Consider the following 12,638-nt stretch of genomic DNA (forward strand, 5'->3'; position numbering starts at 1 on the left):
CTAAGGTTAGGAAATGAAGCCTTTAAAACTTGAATCTAGTAAGAAAAGTCTTAACTTAAATATAACTTTCTAAGGGACTACAAACGTGAAAATACGTAAATAAGTGGTAAAGGGTCAAAATGTTTATGTTTTAATAAATATTAAGCATGTGTGACGCATAAGCCTTTGCATAAGCATAAGATTAAGGAGCAGCAATTGCTTCAAGAGGTCGCGGGTTCGAATCCCGAATTTTTTATATATTTTAATTGATTTTTTCGAGCTATTAAAGCAAATTAAGAAGATTCAAAACAATATATAAATGTAAGTTAACATATGTAATGATATTTTTTTAACTACGAAAATATGTGAACAAATTTGAACGAATTTTGAAATTAATTTTCAATTTTCATGTATTTAGTTGTTACTTACAGATTTTTTATGTGAGTCTTGTGTTGTGTGGGGAAGCCGGAGTATCCGGAGGAAAGCCAACCTGTCCGGTATGGTAACCACCAACAAATCTTACATTCTGCCGGGGACGTGGGTTGAACCTGGGTCGCTAAGGTAACAAGCACGTGTACCAACCACTGTGATAGCCGGACAGCCTCCACAATATACATGTATGTGATTCAGTGCGTTAAGTCTATCTGCGTCGTCATGACGTCCATATTAGAAGAATGCGTTCATACAACGTTTAGTGGACTGTAATATAAACGTACTTACAATAAATCAGGCGGTATTCTTCGCATAAACAAGTGATACTTAAAGTTTACTTTCGTTTAAAACCATCAGGATGAATATAGATATGAATAAACACTTAATATGTTTTATTGGGGAAATATGGCATCCCTATTAAATCACTGGATCTTCAACTTACATATCATGAAGCGCAGTTTAACAAGAATATTAGTACGGCAAAGTTTTTTGAAGACTTCTAATGTAACAAGTACATGTACATGCCAAGACATTTAGGAACTTTTAAAAAAAATCGTCAAAAATCGTTTGAACCTTTTTCTTAAGTTAATTGTAGATATCTCAAAGTTAATTTAGTAAATATAATCCAATGTAACAACAATAATCATGAACATAAAAGTTGTTAAGTGAATATATAAAAATGATCGATATCTCAACCTGAAATACTAGATACAAATTTAGGGTCGGTGCAACAAAATTAAGGGTCGGTCCGGTAATTGGAAACAAACAAATTTTAAGCATAGTGATGAGCTTTTGAACTGAAGACAATTGCAGGCAATCGAGAGATATTTCAACCAAACATTCAAGACTTTTATATAATTGAATTAAAATCTCATACGAAATTTGTCTCAGTAAACAGTGATTTGCAAAAAATGTGCGATGTACGTTCTATGTGTTTCAAAGTTTATTGCAATTTTTTTTTCACACATACCTTGCAAGTCAAAAAACACTTACAATTTTCAATCATCCGTTTTCGTTGAGTTATATCCGCATATATAATAAAAGTTAAAGTTGTTGCTGTTTTCAAATCATGTATAATAATTCCACACAAAAGGTCTGATTCAAAAAAACGTTTGAGTCAACTCCTAGCGTTGTACTTATTTTTAACCAATACATACATTGGAACTCTCTGACCCGCGTTTAATGCTGCATATTGTCTACGAAATTTATTGTATGCAAAGATTGGAGCAAATAGCAAATCGTGTCGAATATATCATACGCGAGTTTTCTTTAAAAACAAAGATCAATAGAAAATTGCGTTAATAGATCGCTGTTTCATATTAAATCCTGTGCAGAATCAAAGATATTTAAGAAATAATTTAAGTGAAAACAATCGCGAATTAAGATTATTACAAGTACTCAATAAAGTATATTACTATTTATCAAGCTCTCCCGACTGTACACCTGAATACATAAAAATGCTGTTGATTACTGATTAAAATATAAAGGTTAAAGGTGTGGTTTATAGTCTGCTTCGATATACATCTTCAGCCGACTTTGACATTAACCCCCCGATCACTGGGATCTACGTCGTCCGTTTACATATGGCGCACCAGGCAGCCACGGCACATTGGCTCATTTCCCTCACAGGTACCCATTTATACACCTGGGTGGAGAGGAGCAAGAGTGGGTTTATTTTTTGCTCAGAAAAATCCAGTGCCCTGGGAGGGATTCAAACCAGGGACCTTCCGATCCCTAGACCAGCATAATACCACTAGACCACTGTCCCCACTATATAACTATAGGGATGCACTATTCCGTTTTGCACGAGGCTATCCGAATATTGAGCGTGCAGGTATCATATCTCATATAGAAATATTGAGCGGGTACATGCAGACTCGCCCCTTCACATCAAATGTTTTTGTGCGCGCCGCTGTTCTTACATCTAACAATTATTTTTATATTGCGTTATGCGAACTTTTCATATCATGTAATCATGGACGTTTACTATTTTGTTCCCAACGCTTATAGACTTAGGAAAAGCAATTTTATAAACACAAATAACAACTTAAACACTATATTTGATATGGTTTGCTTAAACATTGCATTTTGCGGCATTTCGAGGTGGGGGGGGTGCAGCTTTTCTGCTTTTCTGGAAGTCGTCACAGAGAGGAAGAATTTGCTTCCGCCAATCGACCGTTTTGTTTTAATAACACAGTCTGACTTAAAGGGATCTTTTCACGGTTTGGTAAATTGACAAAATTGAAAAAAATTGTTTCAAATTCGCAAATTTTCGGTTTAGTTATGATATTTGTGAGAAAACAGTATTACTGAACATTTGCCATGGTCTAATATAGCCATTATATGCATCTTTTGACGATTTAAAAACCTAAAAATTATAAAGCGTTGCAACGCAAAACGAATGAATATTTTGGAGAATTCTGTTGCTGTCGTTTAAATTTGTGTAACTACGAAGATTGCTTATATAAAGTATAAAATACGCATTTTACGTATGCTTGACAGGATAGCTCAGTTGGCTAATGTGTTTTTACTTCAGGATTCCAGTTCGAGCACTGCTGCGGGCTAATTGTTTTTCCTTTTTAATTTAATTTTTGATTTTTTACTGGAGCTTTTAAAATTTAATGTTGACATTTATCAATATAAAGCATTTAATGACAAACTTCAAAACATGCCAAAATCTGTGAAAAGGCCCCTTTAAATTATTTACCAAAAATGCTCGAGATTATATATTTCATTAACAAAACGCAAAGGAATATAAATGTTGAAAGAAACTGAATCTTGATGATATTCTATTATTCCGCATAATTCAATCGTAAAGAAAAAAAACTAATGTTAAATACATGTACATAATATTATATGTTAAGATGCATACGATGTGACCTGATATATCGTTTATATCTTAGTACAGACGTGTGCAGTTTGAATATACGATGTGACCTGATATATAATTTATATCTTAGTACAGACGTGTGCAGTTTGAATATACGTGTATGTGATGTGATCTTCATTTCGTATGTGTTATATAATATACAAATACAAGCATATATACGAATATGTACTATGATATGATATTTAACCGTATAGCGTTAAACGCGAAATAAAAAGTGTATGATTGAATATTCAATACACGTACTACATAACGAAGATTTCATGCGGTGGATTAGCGACTAAGAACTGAACAAAAACAATTAAACCTTTGTTTTCCATTTTATTTAGAACTGTTAATGTTCGAACATCATATTTAACATCAGAATTTACGCCGAGTATCTGTTTTAAAGATATTTTTTGTTTCGCGTAACCCTAGTTGCAATAGTCCGACCCCCAGCTATTGACCCTCCTGGACTGTACGTATGTACTTATAAAAGCTCAGAGCATTCAAGAAGAACTACGCGTAACCCTTGCTTCTGTCCACTTTTTCTTCAATAATTTTCTTTCGGTCTTTAGATAAAAAACTCTTCATTTAGAGGTAACAATGGCCGGTTAACAACAAAATAAACAAAATTCTGTCAACATTTTCTTTCGTTGAATCAGGTGATTCTCTTAAGGAATATTAAAAAAAGCATACACGGTTTCTTAGTTCTTATTATTCATATTTATTTAATACAATGTCGTTAATAATTGTGCTTTATATTAGGCTTTTAAAACAATACAAACCTGAAGCTGATATGTCCAGAAATCGAATGGCATGATTTATGAATAATAATCCCATCTTGCATTGTTTGACCCGAACTTGCCGGTCTTGGCAAACCTGTTCAGCAAATGCTTGTCCTAAAATGTAATAAAAAAAGTTTTTACAATCGTTCACATAGACATGATAGTTTGTAATACACCACACACAAATTTGATTTTTCATTTTTTATTTATTTTCAGTATGATGAATCATGGTCTAATCATGCAATCATATCTGTTGAAATTGAAAATATGAAAATCATACTGGTATACATACAACAACCCCTTCATAATTTATGAAAATAATAATAGAGCAAAGTACCTAAATTTTGACATGTCCATTGTTTCGACATGCTTTGACATTTTTTTCCAAAAATCGTTTGGACCGTAAATTCGACATAGTGAATAATAATAAATATAACTAAATAACTATTATGCATTGCCTTATGTAATCTTTTCATAATATATATAGATCAACATCATTACTGGGTAATTAAATATAACATGTACATACCAGCTCTAGTACTAATTGAATGCTCTGAGATTTTATGAGTACATATGTACAGCGACACGGGGGGTCAATAGCTGGGAGTTGGATTATTGCAACTAATACCAGCTCCATCCTTGGTAAATTTTGCAACCCTGTTGCACAGCAGATTTTGCAAAACGTGTTTGTTCTTTATTTGTTAAACTCCAACCAGTCAAACTGGTTTAACCAAGTTGTCTAAAAACACGCGACTTCTGTGTTTCGATTGCTTTGTTTTTGTTTTGTTTTTCTGATTTGTTTGAATTCATTTATTTTCATCAATTTCTAATTTCCGTTTCGTTGAAAGTGGAATGCCAAAATCTGCAAGCGCACATTATGACATTCTGAACACGAATGATAAATGGTACAGGTTCAATATTTTTGTCAAATTCATATCTGTGTTCGCCAATTAAAATATTTTGACATGTTACAAACGGGTCGCAATGTTCATAATTGAAACAATGGTGCAGGCCTGCTAACTGTTACAACAATTCACAACTTGTAGCCAAACAGGGTGCAAGACGGGGTCTCAACTTCTTTGCAGACATTGACACGTTATTGTTATCAAAACATCGTGACAATAAACAAACATTTACTCCAATTAAGCGCTGTCCACCTAACCATGAACAGCGAACGTGTTAAGATTGTCGTCTGCTACAATTCATCAATACACAGGTGTCTACTGTGAGTCTGCGCCAATTGTATTGAAAAGGAGGCAGAGTTAAGACTGATTGAGATGTGTGCAAAACACATTGAGTCTGCAGAAAGCAGTATTGATTGAAGCATTTAAATCGACAGCTTACGTCACGGTTTGTAATTTTCGGCGCATGACCAATTTTTAGGAAGTACGGTGTACATCATGGGGTTTTGTTATCGGCGTATGGCAACAATTATCGGGTGTAATATACTACCGTACGCCTCTTTGTGCAAGAGGTGCTCTTATTAAATTATAACTCGAAGACTTAACAAGCCGAATACATTAATTACAATTTTTAAAGGTTATGGTAATTATCTGTTCCATTGAAAGAATATTCGTTTCCTTCACATGTTTAAAAAAAATTAAACTAGGGGTGTCGAATTAAGGGGCACCATATCGAAATAACGATCTCATACTTCGTAAACGTTTTAAGTAAATACGATACGTATAAAACATCCTTACCTGACAGTCTACACTTAAAAAGCGCGAGATGCAATAAGGTACATTAATGTTATGTCGAAGTAAGGAGGATACCGATCATGCAAATTGGTATACACATTTTAACCTTAACCTGTCAAAATTAGGGTACTTTGCTTTACATAAAAATAACTAAACAATTATATTTTTATTAATACAATAATGTTTTTATTAATATTTGGAATAATATACAGCATTGCAATAGTCATTATCAATGAATTATTTTAATTATTGAAACAGAAATCCAAAATTCAACCAACCAAAATGTTTTCCAATTTTAAGCCTGTTAATATCTAAATTATGTCAAACAACAAACAAAACTGTTATGATGTAATGTGAAGAATACGCATTAGGACCACTTTAAAACATAAGGTTTTGGCACCAAAATAAGTGTCTTAAAAAAAACCTTTAACAACAGCATATATTTTTAAGAATAATAAAGGTTTATAAGTAAAGTACATGAACATTGATTTGCTTTATTTGCAATAATTTAATTGGAAAAACTTTATATCCTCATGTGACTTATTTTGATGCATATACAAACAGTTGAGGCAGCATTTAATTTCTCAAAATGCTATACTAAAAATTATAACAAATTTTTACTTCTAATACAAAGTTTAATAAAAAATGAACATTTCTTTACAAAAAAAAACACTATAAGCTGAAATTGTATAGTCACTTCTGAAGACCAATACATTTTCTGAAAGGGGTCAAATAGACAAGTGTGATTTTTATGCCTTTAATTCTCATCAGCATTGAATATTTATATTTACTTGAATGAACAGCTTATAGAAATTGTTACTGTAAGAATTTTTTTAACAAACACCCAGTTACAAATCATAGTTCAAACAATACTAAAAAAAAAATTAGATCTGTTAAAGTAAAAAATAATTTAGCAAATCCGTAGATGTATACATTAGAAAAAAATGGAATTGAATATTTTCACAAGACAGTTTCAAGTTAATTACAGGAGTAAGTGACACTGACAGACACATATAACTTCTCACAAAATGATCTTTTGCAATAAAGAGACTTACCAAATGCCAGTTATTTTTGAATGAGCAAAATCACATAAAAATGGGATTCTACAAATGATTGTTCTGTTTCACCACCAGTTGAGGCCTTTAATTTTCCTGTTTGTGCTTCAGGTTGAGTTTCAATCCATTTTACTGAATTTGATGATGCTTAATTAACTAATGAGTTATCATTCATTTTTTAGTGACTTGGAAGATACCTATGTGTCATTAGATATCATTAGTATATTGGGAAATAAAAGCGTTGTTAAGCCAATAATCCTTTGTTTGGAGATATTAGGGGAAACACAACACTTTTTTGGCCTAATTCATGTTAGAAGTAAAATGTTTGAAATTGTAGAAAAAATCCTAAAACTTCATATTTAATCGTTGAAAGTAATAACATTAATAACTGACTGCTGTATTGAACATACCAAACTGTGAACAGAATACTACATATACATGTAATCCTTTTGTATAGGTAATCAGGTTGTACGGTTTACATGTGCTGTATTTCCCTTTCATATCAAACCTTTTAAATAGTCTTGTTTGTGTGTTATCAATATTCTTGATGTTTTAAATTAAGTGTGTCTATAATTATGGATGACAGCATGTAGATACAAACTATATTTATGTAAATAAATAGTTTCCTTTGATAATTTGCATGCCATAATATTATATACATTTTCATCAATCAGCCAAGTTTGAATTATAGCAATATATATATATGTAATTTTTCAGCTTCATTTAAATATGCCAAAGAAAGGGAAAAAAGGTGGTAAAAAGGGGAAAAAGAAAGGAGGGAAGAAGAAAGCGAAGGCACCAGCAAATGCTGGGGACATAATTCAGAGATTATTGAAATGTTATGAAAGGAATTGTCACTTGACAGAATCACGTGTCTGCCCAAGAATAGTGGCAGCTTTAAAGGGATGTCTGGAAAATCAAGGAATTCTTTCTCAGGTTGGGTTTTGGTAATTTGCGATTTTAAGTTCTTATTCATTCATTATTCTTGTTGATACTATTGATGAAACTGGTAATTTGATTTCTTATTTCAACATATCAGTCATGATTATTTGTTTTAAAGTGAAAAGAACACATGAACTGTCCTTAAAATCAAAAGAATATGATTATAGCTCATGGACAGTTATCTGTGAAATTGAAAAGCAATTAAGAATTTGGGTTTATTTATAAACAAACTAGCAATATATTTTTTCTTTGAGAATAATGTTTTAGCCTTATTCCAACTGTAAATTGACACTTAACCCCCCCCCCCCCCCCCCCACTGCTTTTAAAAGACTAACTGAGAAATCTAACTGATTCCTCGCTCTGGGAAAATAGGGCTTAAAGCATTTGTGTTTAGTGATGTCACAAAAAGCCTGTTCAGGTTAATCTGGGCTGACACTTCGGCTCTTATGATATTGTTCTTTTAGAGCAAGTCTCTTCTAAGCAAAATAAACAGTTTAGGCGGAAAGTGTCGTCCATGATTAGTCTGTGAATACTTCACATGCTTATCTGGGACAACACTTTGGGCTAATGCATTAAGCCCTGTTTTCCCAGAGTGGGGCTGAGCTAAATAAAAGCAATTATCCACTAAGCCCCTGTTTTCAGTTCATCTTTGAGCCAGTTGCTGTGGAGAAGGAGGGGGACATCCCAGTGTTGATAGAACCATTCCTGGCTGCGCTGAGACAGGAGCGTTACACGTTCATCAGGGACATGTACCTCTGGAAATACCCACTGTCTTATGAAAACACTGCTACTCTAGTATGTACATGTAAAATGTTCACATACACGTTCATCAGGGACATGTACCTCTGGAAATACCCACTGTCTTATGAAAACACTGCAACTCTAGTATGTATTATGTTCACATACACATTCATCAGGGACATGTACCTCTGGAAATACCCAATATCCTATGAAAACACAGCTACTCTAGTATGTACATGTATTATGTTAACATACACATTCATCAGGGACATGTACCTCTGGAAATACCCAATGTCCTATGAAAACACTGCTACTCTAGTATGTACATGTATTATGTTAACATACACATTTATCAGGGACATGTACCTCTGGAAATACATGTACCCAATATCCTATGAAAACACTGCTACTCTAGTATGTATTATGTTCACATACACGTTTATCAGGGACATGTACTTCTGGAAATACCCAATGTCCTATGAAAACACTGCTACTCTAGTATGTATTATGTTCACATACACATTCATCAGGGACATGTACCTCTGGAAATACCCAATATCCTATGAAAACACTGCTACTCTAGTATGTATTATGTTCACATACACGTTTATCAGGGACATGTACTTCTGGAAATACCCAATGTCCTATGAAAACACTGCTACTCTAGTATGTATTATGTTCACATACACATTCATCAGGGACATGTACCTCTGGAAATACCCAATGTCCTATGAAAACACAGCTACTCTAGTATGTATTATGTTCACATACAAGTTCATCAGGGACATGTACCTCTGGAAATACCCAATGTCCTATGAAAACACTGCTACTCTAGTATGTATTATGTTCACATACAAGTTCATCAGGGACATGTACCTCTGGAAATACCCTATGTCCTATGAATACACAGCTAATTGAGTATGTACTACGTTCACATCCTATGAATTAATCAGGGACATGTACCTCTGGAAGTACCCAATGTCCAATGAAAACAAAGCTATTTAAGTTTGTTTCATCTTCACATCCTTTTAAAGACATATTGTATACAATCAGCACTACTTTATAGATTTAATATTATATAAAAGCTATCCATTTAATGAGGGTGGTCAATATTTAAGTCACATGATCCACTGATTGCAGAAATGTAATATGGTGGCCTATTTGCAGTCAGATTTGCTATTTGACTGCTCTAGTAATCTGTTTTTCTTCCATTAAGTATAAAAAGAATCTCATAAATTGTTTCTTTTAAGACAAGGTAAAAGCTATTGTGATTTTCAGATAAGTTTTATGCTGTGTTTTTCCCATTTTTATACAAATTTGCTACACTGATGAATTTTAACAAAAGTGTGTATTAGTACAAGTAAAAATAGCATAAGTGATCTTCCAATATTTAATTTAAAGAAGCCATCAAAATAAAAATGCAAAGTTTTATGTAATTTTAAAGAAACAAATTTTTAAAGAAGGCTGACTTTATGTGATTTTATTCGTATCACTGTACTGATTTTTGTATCAAACATTTTTTACTTCCCTTTATTTAACCCTTTACCACTTAGAAACGTATTTTGACGCATTTTTAGTCGCCTAGAACGTTACAATTAACAAAATACCTTTCTACCTAGTTTAAACTTTAAAAGGCTTCATTTCCAATCCTTAGATACTGATAAGCAGCAAACAGCATAAAACCTGAACATACTGCGAGTTACTCGTAGGCTGTTCTGGTTTTATGCTGTTTGCAAATAGCCATTTTCACTTTGCTTTTGGGTGGGAAAGGGTTAAATATTAACTTATTCAATAAAATCATTGTTGATGATTCCAGGCTTTGTTGCTAGAGAAACCCATCTACCCGATCAGAATGCTGGAAGTCATGGACTGTCTCATAGAACCATACGCTGTTGAGCGCCTCTCTAGGTCCTTCAAGTTCGCCCTTAACCTGACAACAATCAACCTTGACTATAACGAATTCAGCGACGAAGGTTGTAGGAATCTTGCAATAGGGCTTGAAGGGAACACGACCATGCTGTCGGTCAGCCTGTGCTATTGTGGATTGGGGGTGGCTAGTGGCACTGTCCTGGGGAAAATGATATCGACTACAGCGGTTAGGTAACCATGGAAACCTTGTTTTTTACTCTTTAACAATCAGATACACACTTTGATGTGTTTGTAGTCCCTTACAATATCAAATTTAATAAAAGACCTTTCTTTGTAGATTCAAGTTTTAAAGGCTTCATTTACCCACCTAAGATACTGTGAGCAGCAAACAGCATAATACCTGAAAAGGCTGCGTTTACCTTACAGGCTGTTCTGGTTTGATGCTGGTTGCTTGCACGCAGCCATTTTGACTTAGGTTAAGTAAATGCTGCTTTGGCTACATAACTCTTTGTTTGCAATTTTCAAAGGTCCACACTCCTTTATTATACTAAATGTATATTAATCTTATTATTTTCTTCGTACTAGTATTCATTTTTGATTAAACTAATGATATTTGTAAACAGTTGGTGTTCTCTTGCCATTAATGGTCTGAAAATTTATTTGTATATAAATTTCAAATTGTCATTGCAAACTGTAATATAGATGGTCTTTGATTGTCAATTGTAAGTGGTCAGTTTATTATTCATAAAGTTATCCATATTTTCCATGTTTTTAAAGTGTAAATTGCAAGATTTAGTTCCAAAAAGATAGTTTCAGGATTGGATATTTTGTTATGTTTTAATTTTTTTCTAAAGACACATTACAAAACAACAAAAATTATCTCAAACTTGACAGATAGTAATTTAATCAAAATCAATTATCACTTAAAACTGAAGTGTTTGATGGTTTACATGAGGTAGAATGAAACTCATCAATAATTTTGCCTTAAATGTTAGATGTATGGCTAATCATGATGTTTAAGTGCACAATTACATTGACTAACCTCACCTTTCCCTATCAAACTCATCTTACATCAGATGATATCAAAAGTCACCAACCATACATTTTCTATATGAGCCATGCTCTGGGTAAACAGAATTAATTCATGTGCTGAAAGTGTCGTCCCAGATAAGCCTAAGCGTCTGCACAGGCTAATCAGGTACAACACTTTCTGCCTAAACACGAATTTTGTTAAGAAGATACTTTCTTTATACGAACAATTCCATGAAAGTGAAGAGTGTGGTCTCTGCTCAAGCTCATCTGGGACGATACTATGCACATGCATTAAGCCCCATTTTCCCAGAATGCAACTCATATAATTATTTATGTACATGGTAACTGGATGTTTTACTAACGCCAGAGAGCTGTACATTGATGGTAATGACCTTGAGTGTGAGGGGGCAATGGAGATCATTAAGCTCTGTGTGGAGCAGGCCGAGAGAGAGGCACTGATGAGGGCAGAAGAGGCCAAGAAGAAACTGGAGGAGGAGGAGGCGCTCAAGACAGCAGGTGAGGGGAATGTGTGGCACAGGGGTATGGGTGCCTAGGGGAAGTTGGAGGCACAGGGGTATGGGTGCATAGAGGAAGTGGATAGTGGACACATATGTAGAGCAATGTGGTGAAGGATAAGAACAAAGATGTAAAGATGCTTGAAGGGAGATAGAGATGGGGGCACAAGGGTAGGGATCATGTATTAGTGGTACAGGGGTCGGGGTGAAAAGGGGACACAAGGGTAAGAAAGTGGGCTACAATGGAAGGATTGCAGGACACAGGGGTAGGGAAGGGGGAGGCCCTATTCAGAGCAGAAATGGGTAGCACAGGGGTAGGGATTACGGTTAGGAAAGCGGACACTGAGGTAGCGATGGGGAACAAAGCAAAGCAATGCATAGAGGAACTCTAGGGTAGGGATGGTAAAGACACGGGTATAGATGCATAGGGGACACTAGAGTTTGGATCGGGAACACAGAAGTATATATGCACACGGAGAAAACAGGGATATGGATGGGGGGGGGGGACATCAGGGAAGGTATTGGGTGACACAGGTGTAAGGATGAGGGGGGTCATCGTAATGAAGGACACATGAATAGGCATAATGGGATGGGAGGGCATGGAAAACACAGATTATGGTGATGGGTGTTGGTGGACCAACTGTGTTTGTTTGGTACTGCTCCTTAGGTGGGAAAGGGACAGTTCCATATGTACTTATCCATCCACACTTCCTTCACCTTGT

At 34.5% G+C, this 12,638-nt stretch overlaps 1 protein-coding gene across 9 annotated transcripts in view; it reads left to right on the forward strand.

Annotated features, from left to right (window-relative positions):
* The window catches only part of LOC127836335 (uncharacterized), a 30,461-nt gene that overhangs the window by 798 nt on the left and 17,025 nt on the right, over nucleotides 1-12,638 (forward strand). For 7 of the 9 annotated variants that reach the window (XM_052362926.1, XM_052362919.1, XM_052362923.1 and 4 more), the window contains exons 2-6: nucleotides 411-596; nucleotides 7,535-7,753; nucleotides 8,402-8,554; nucleotides 10,317-10,600; nucleotides 11,769-11,917. In XM_052362926.1, coding sequence (XP_052218886.1) covers nucleotides 7,547-7,753; nucleotides 8,402-8,554; nucleotides 10,317-10,600; nucleotides 11,769-11,917 — 793 coding nt within the window. In that variant the 5' untranslated portion in view covers nucleotides 411-596; nucleotides 7,535-7,546. Of the gene's footprint in view, nucleotides 1-410; nucleotides 597-3,865; nucleotides 3,943-7,534; nucleotides 7,754-8,401; nucleotides 8,555-9,208; nucleotides 9,335-10,316; nucleotides 10,601-11,768; nucleotides 11,918-12,638 lie in introns of those variants that run through there. The other 2 variants (XM_052362925.1, XM_052362928.1) reach the window with 2 other exon arrangements.

The sequence above is a fragment of the Dreissena polymorpha genome, chromosome 6 (genome assembly GCF_020536995.1).
Source record: "Dreissena polymorpha isolate Duluth1 chromosome 6, UMN_Dpol_1.0, whole genome shotgun sequence".
NCBI lineage: Eukaryota > Metazoa > Mollusca > Bivalvia > Myida > Dreissenidae > Dreissena > Dreissena polymorpha.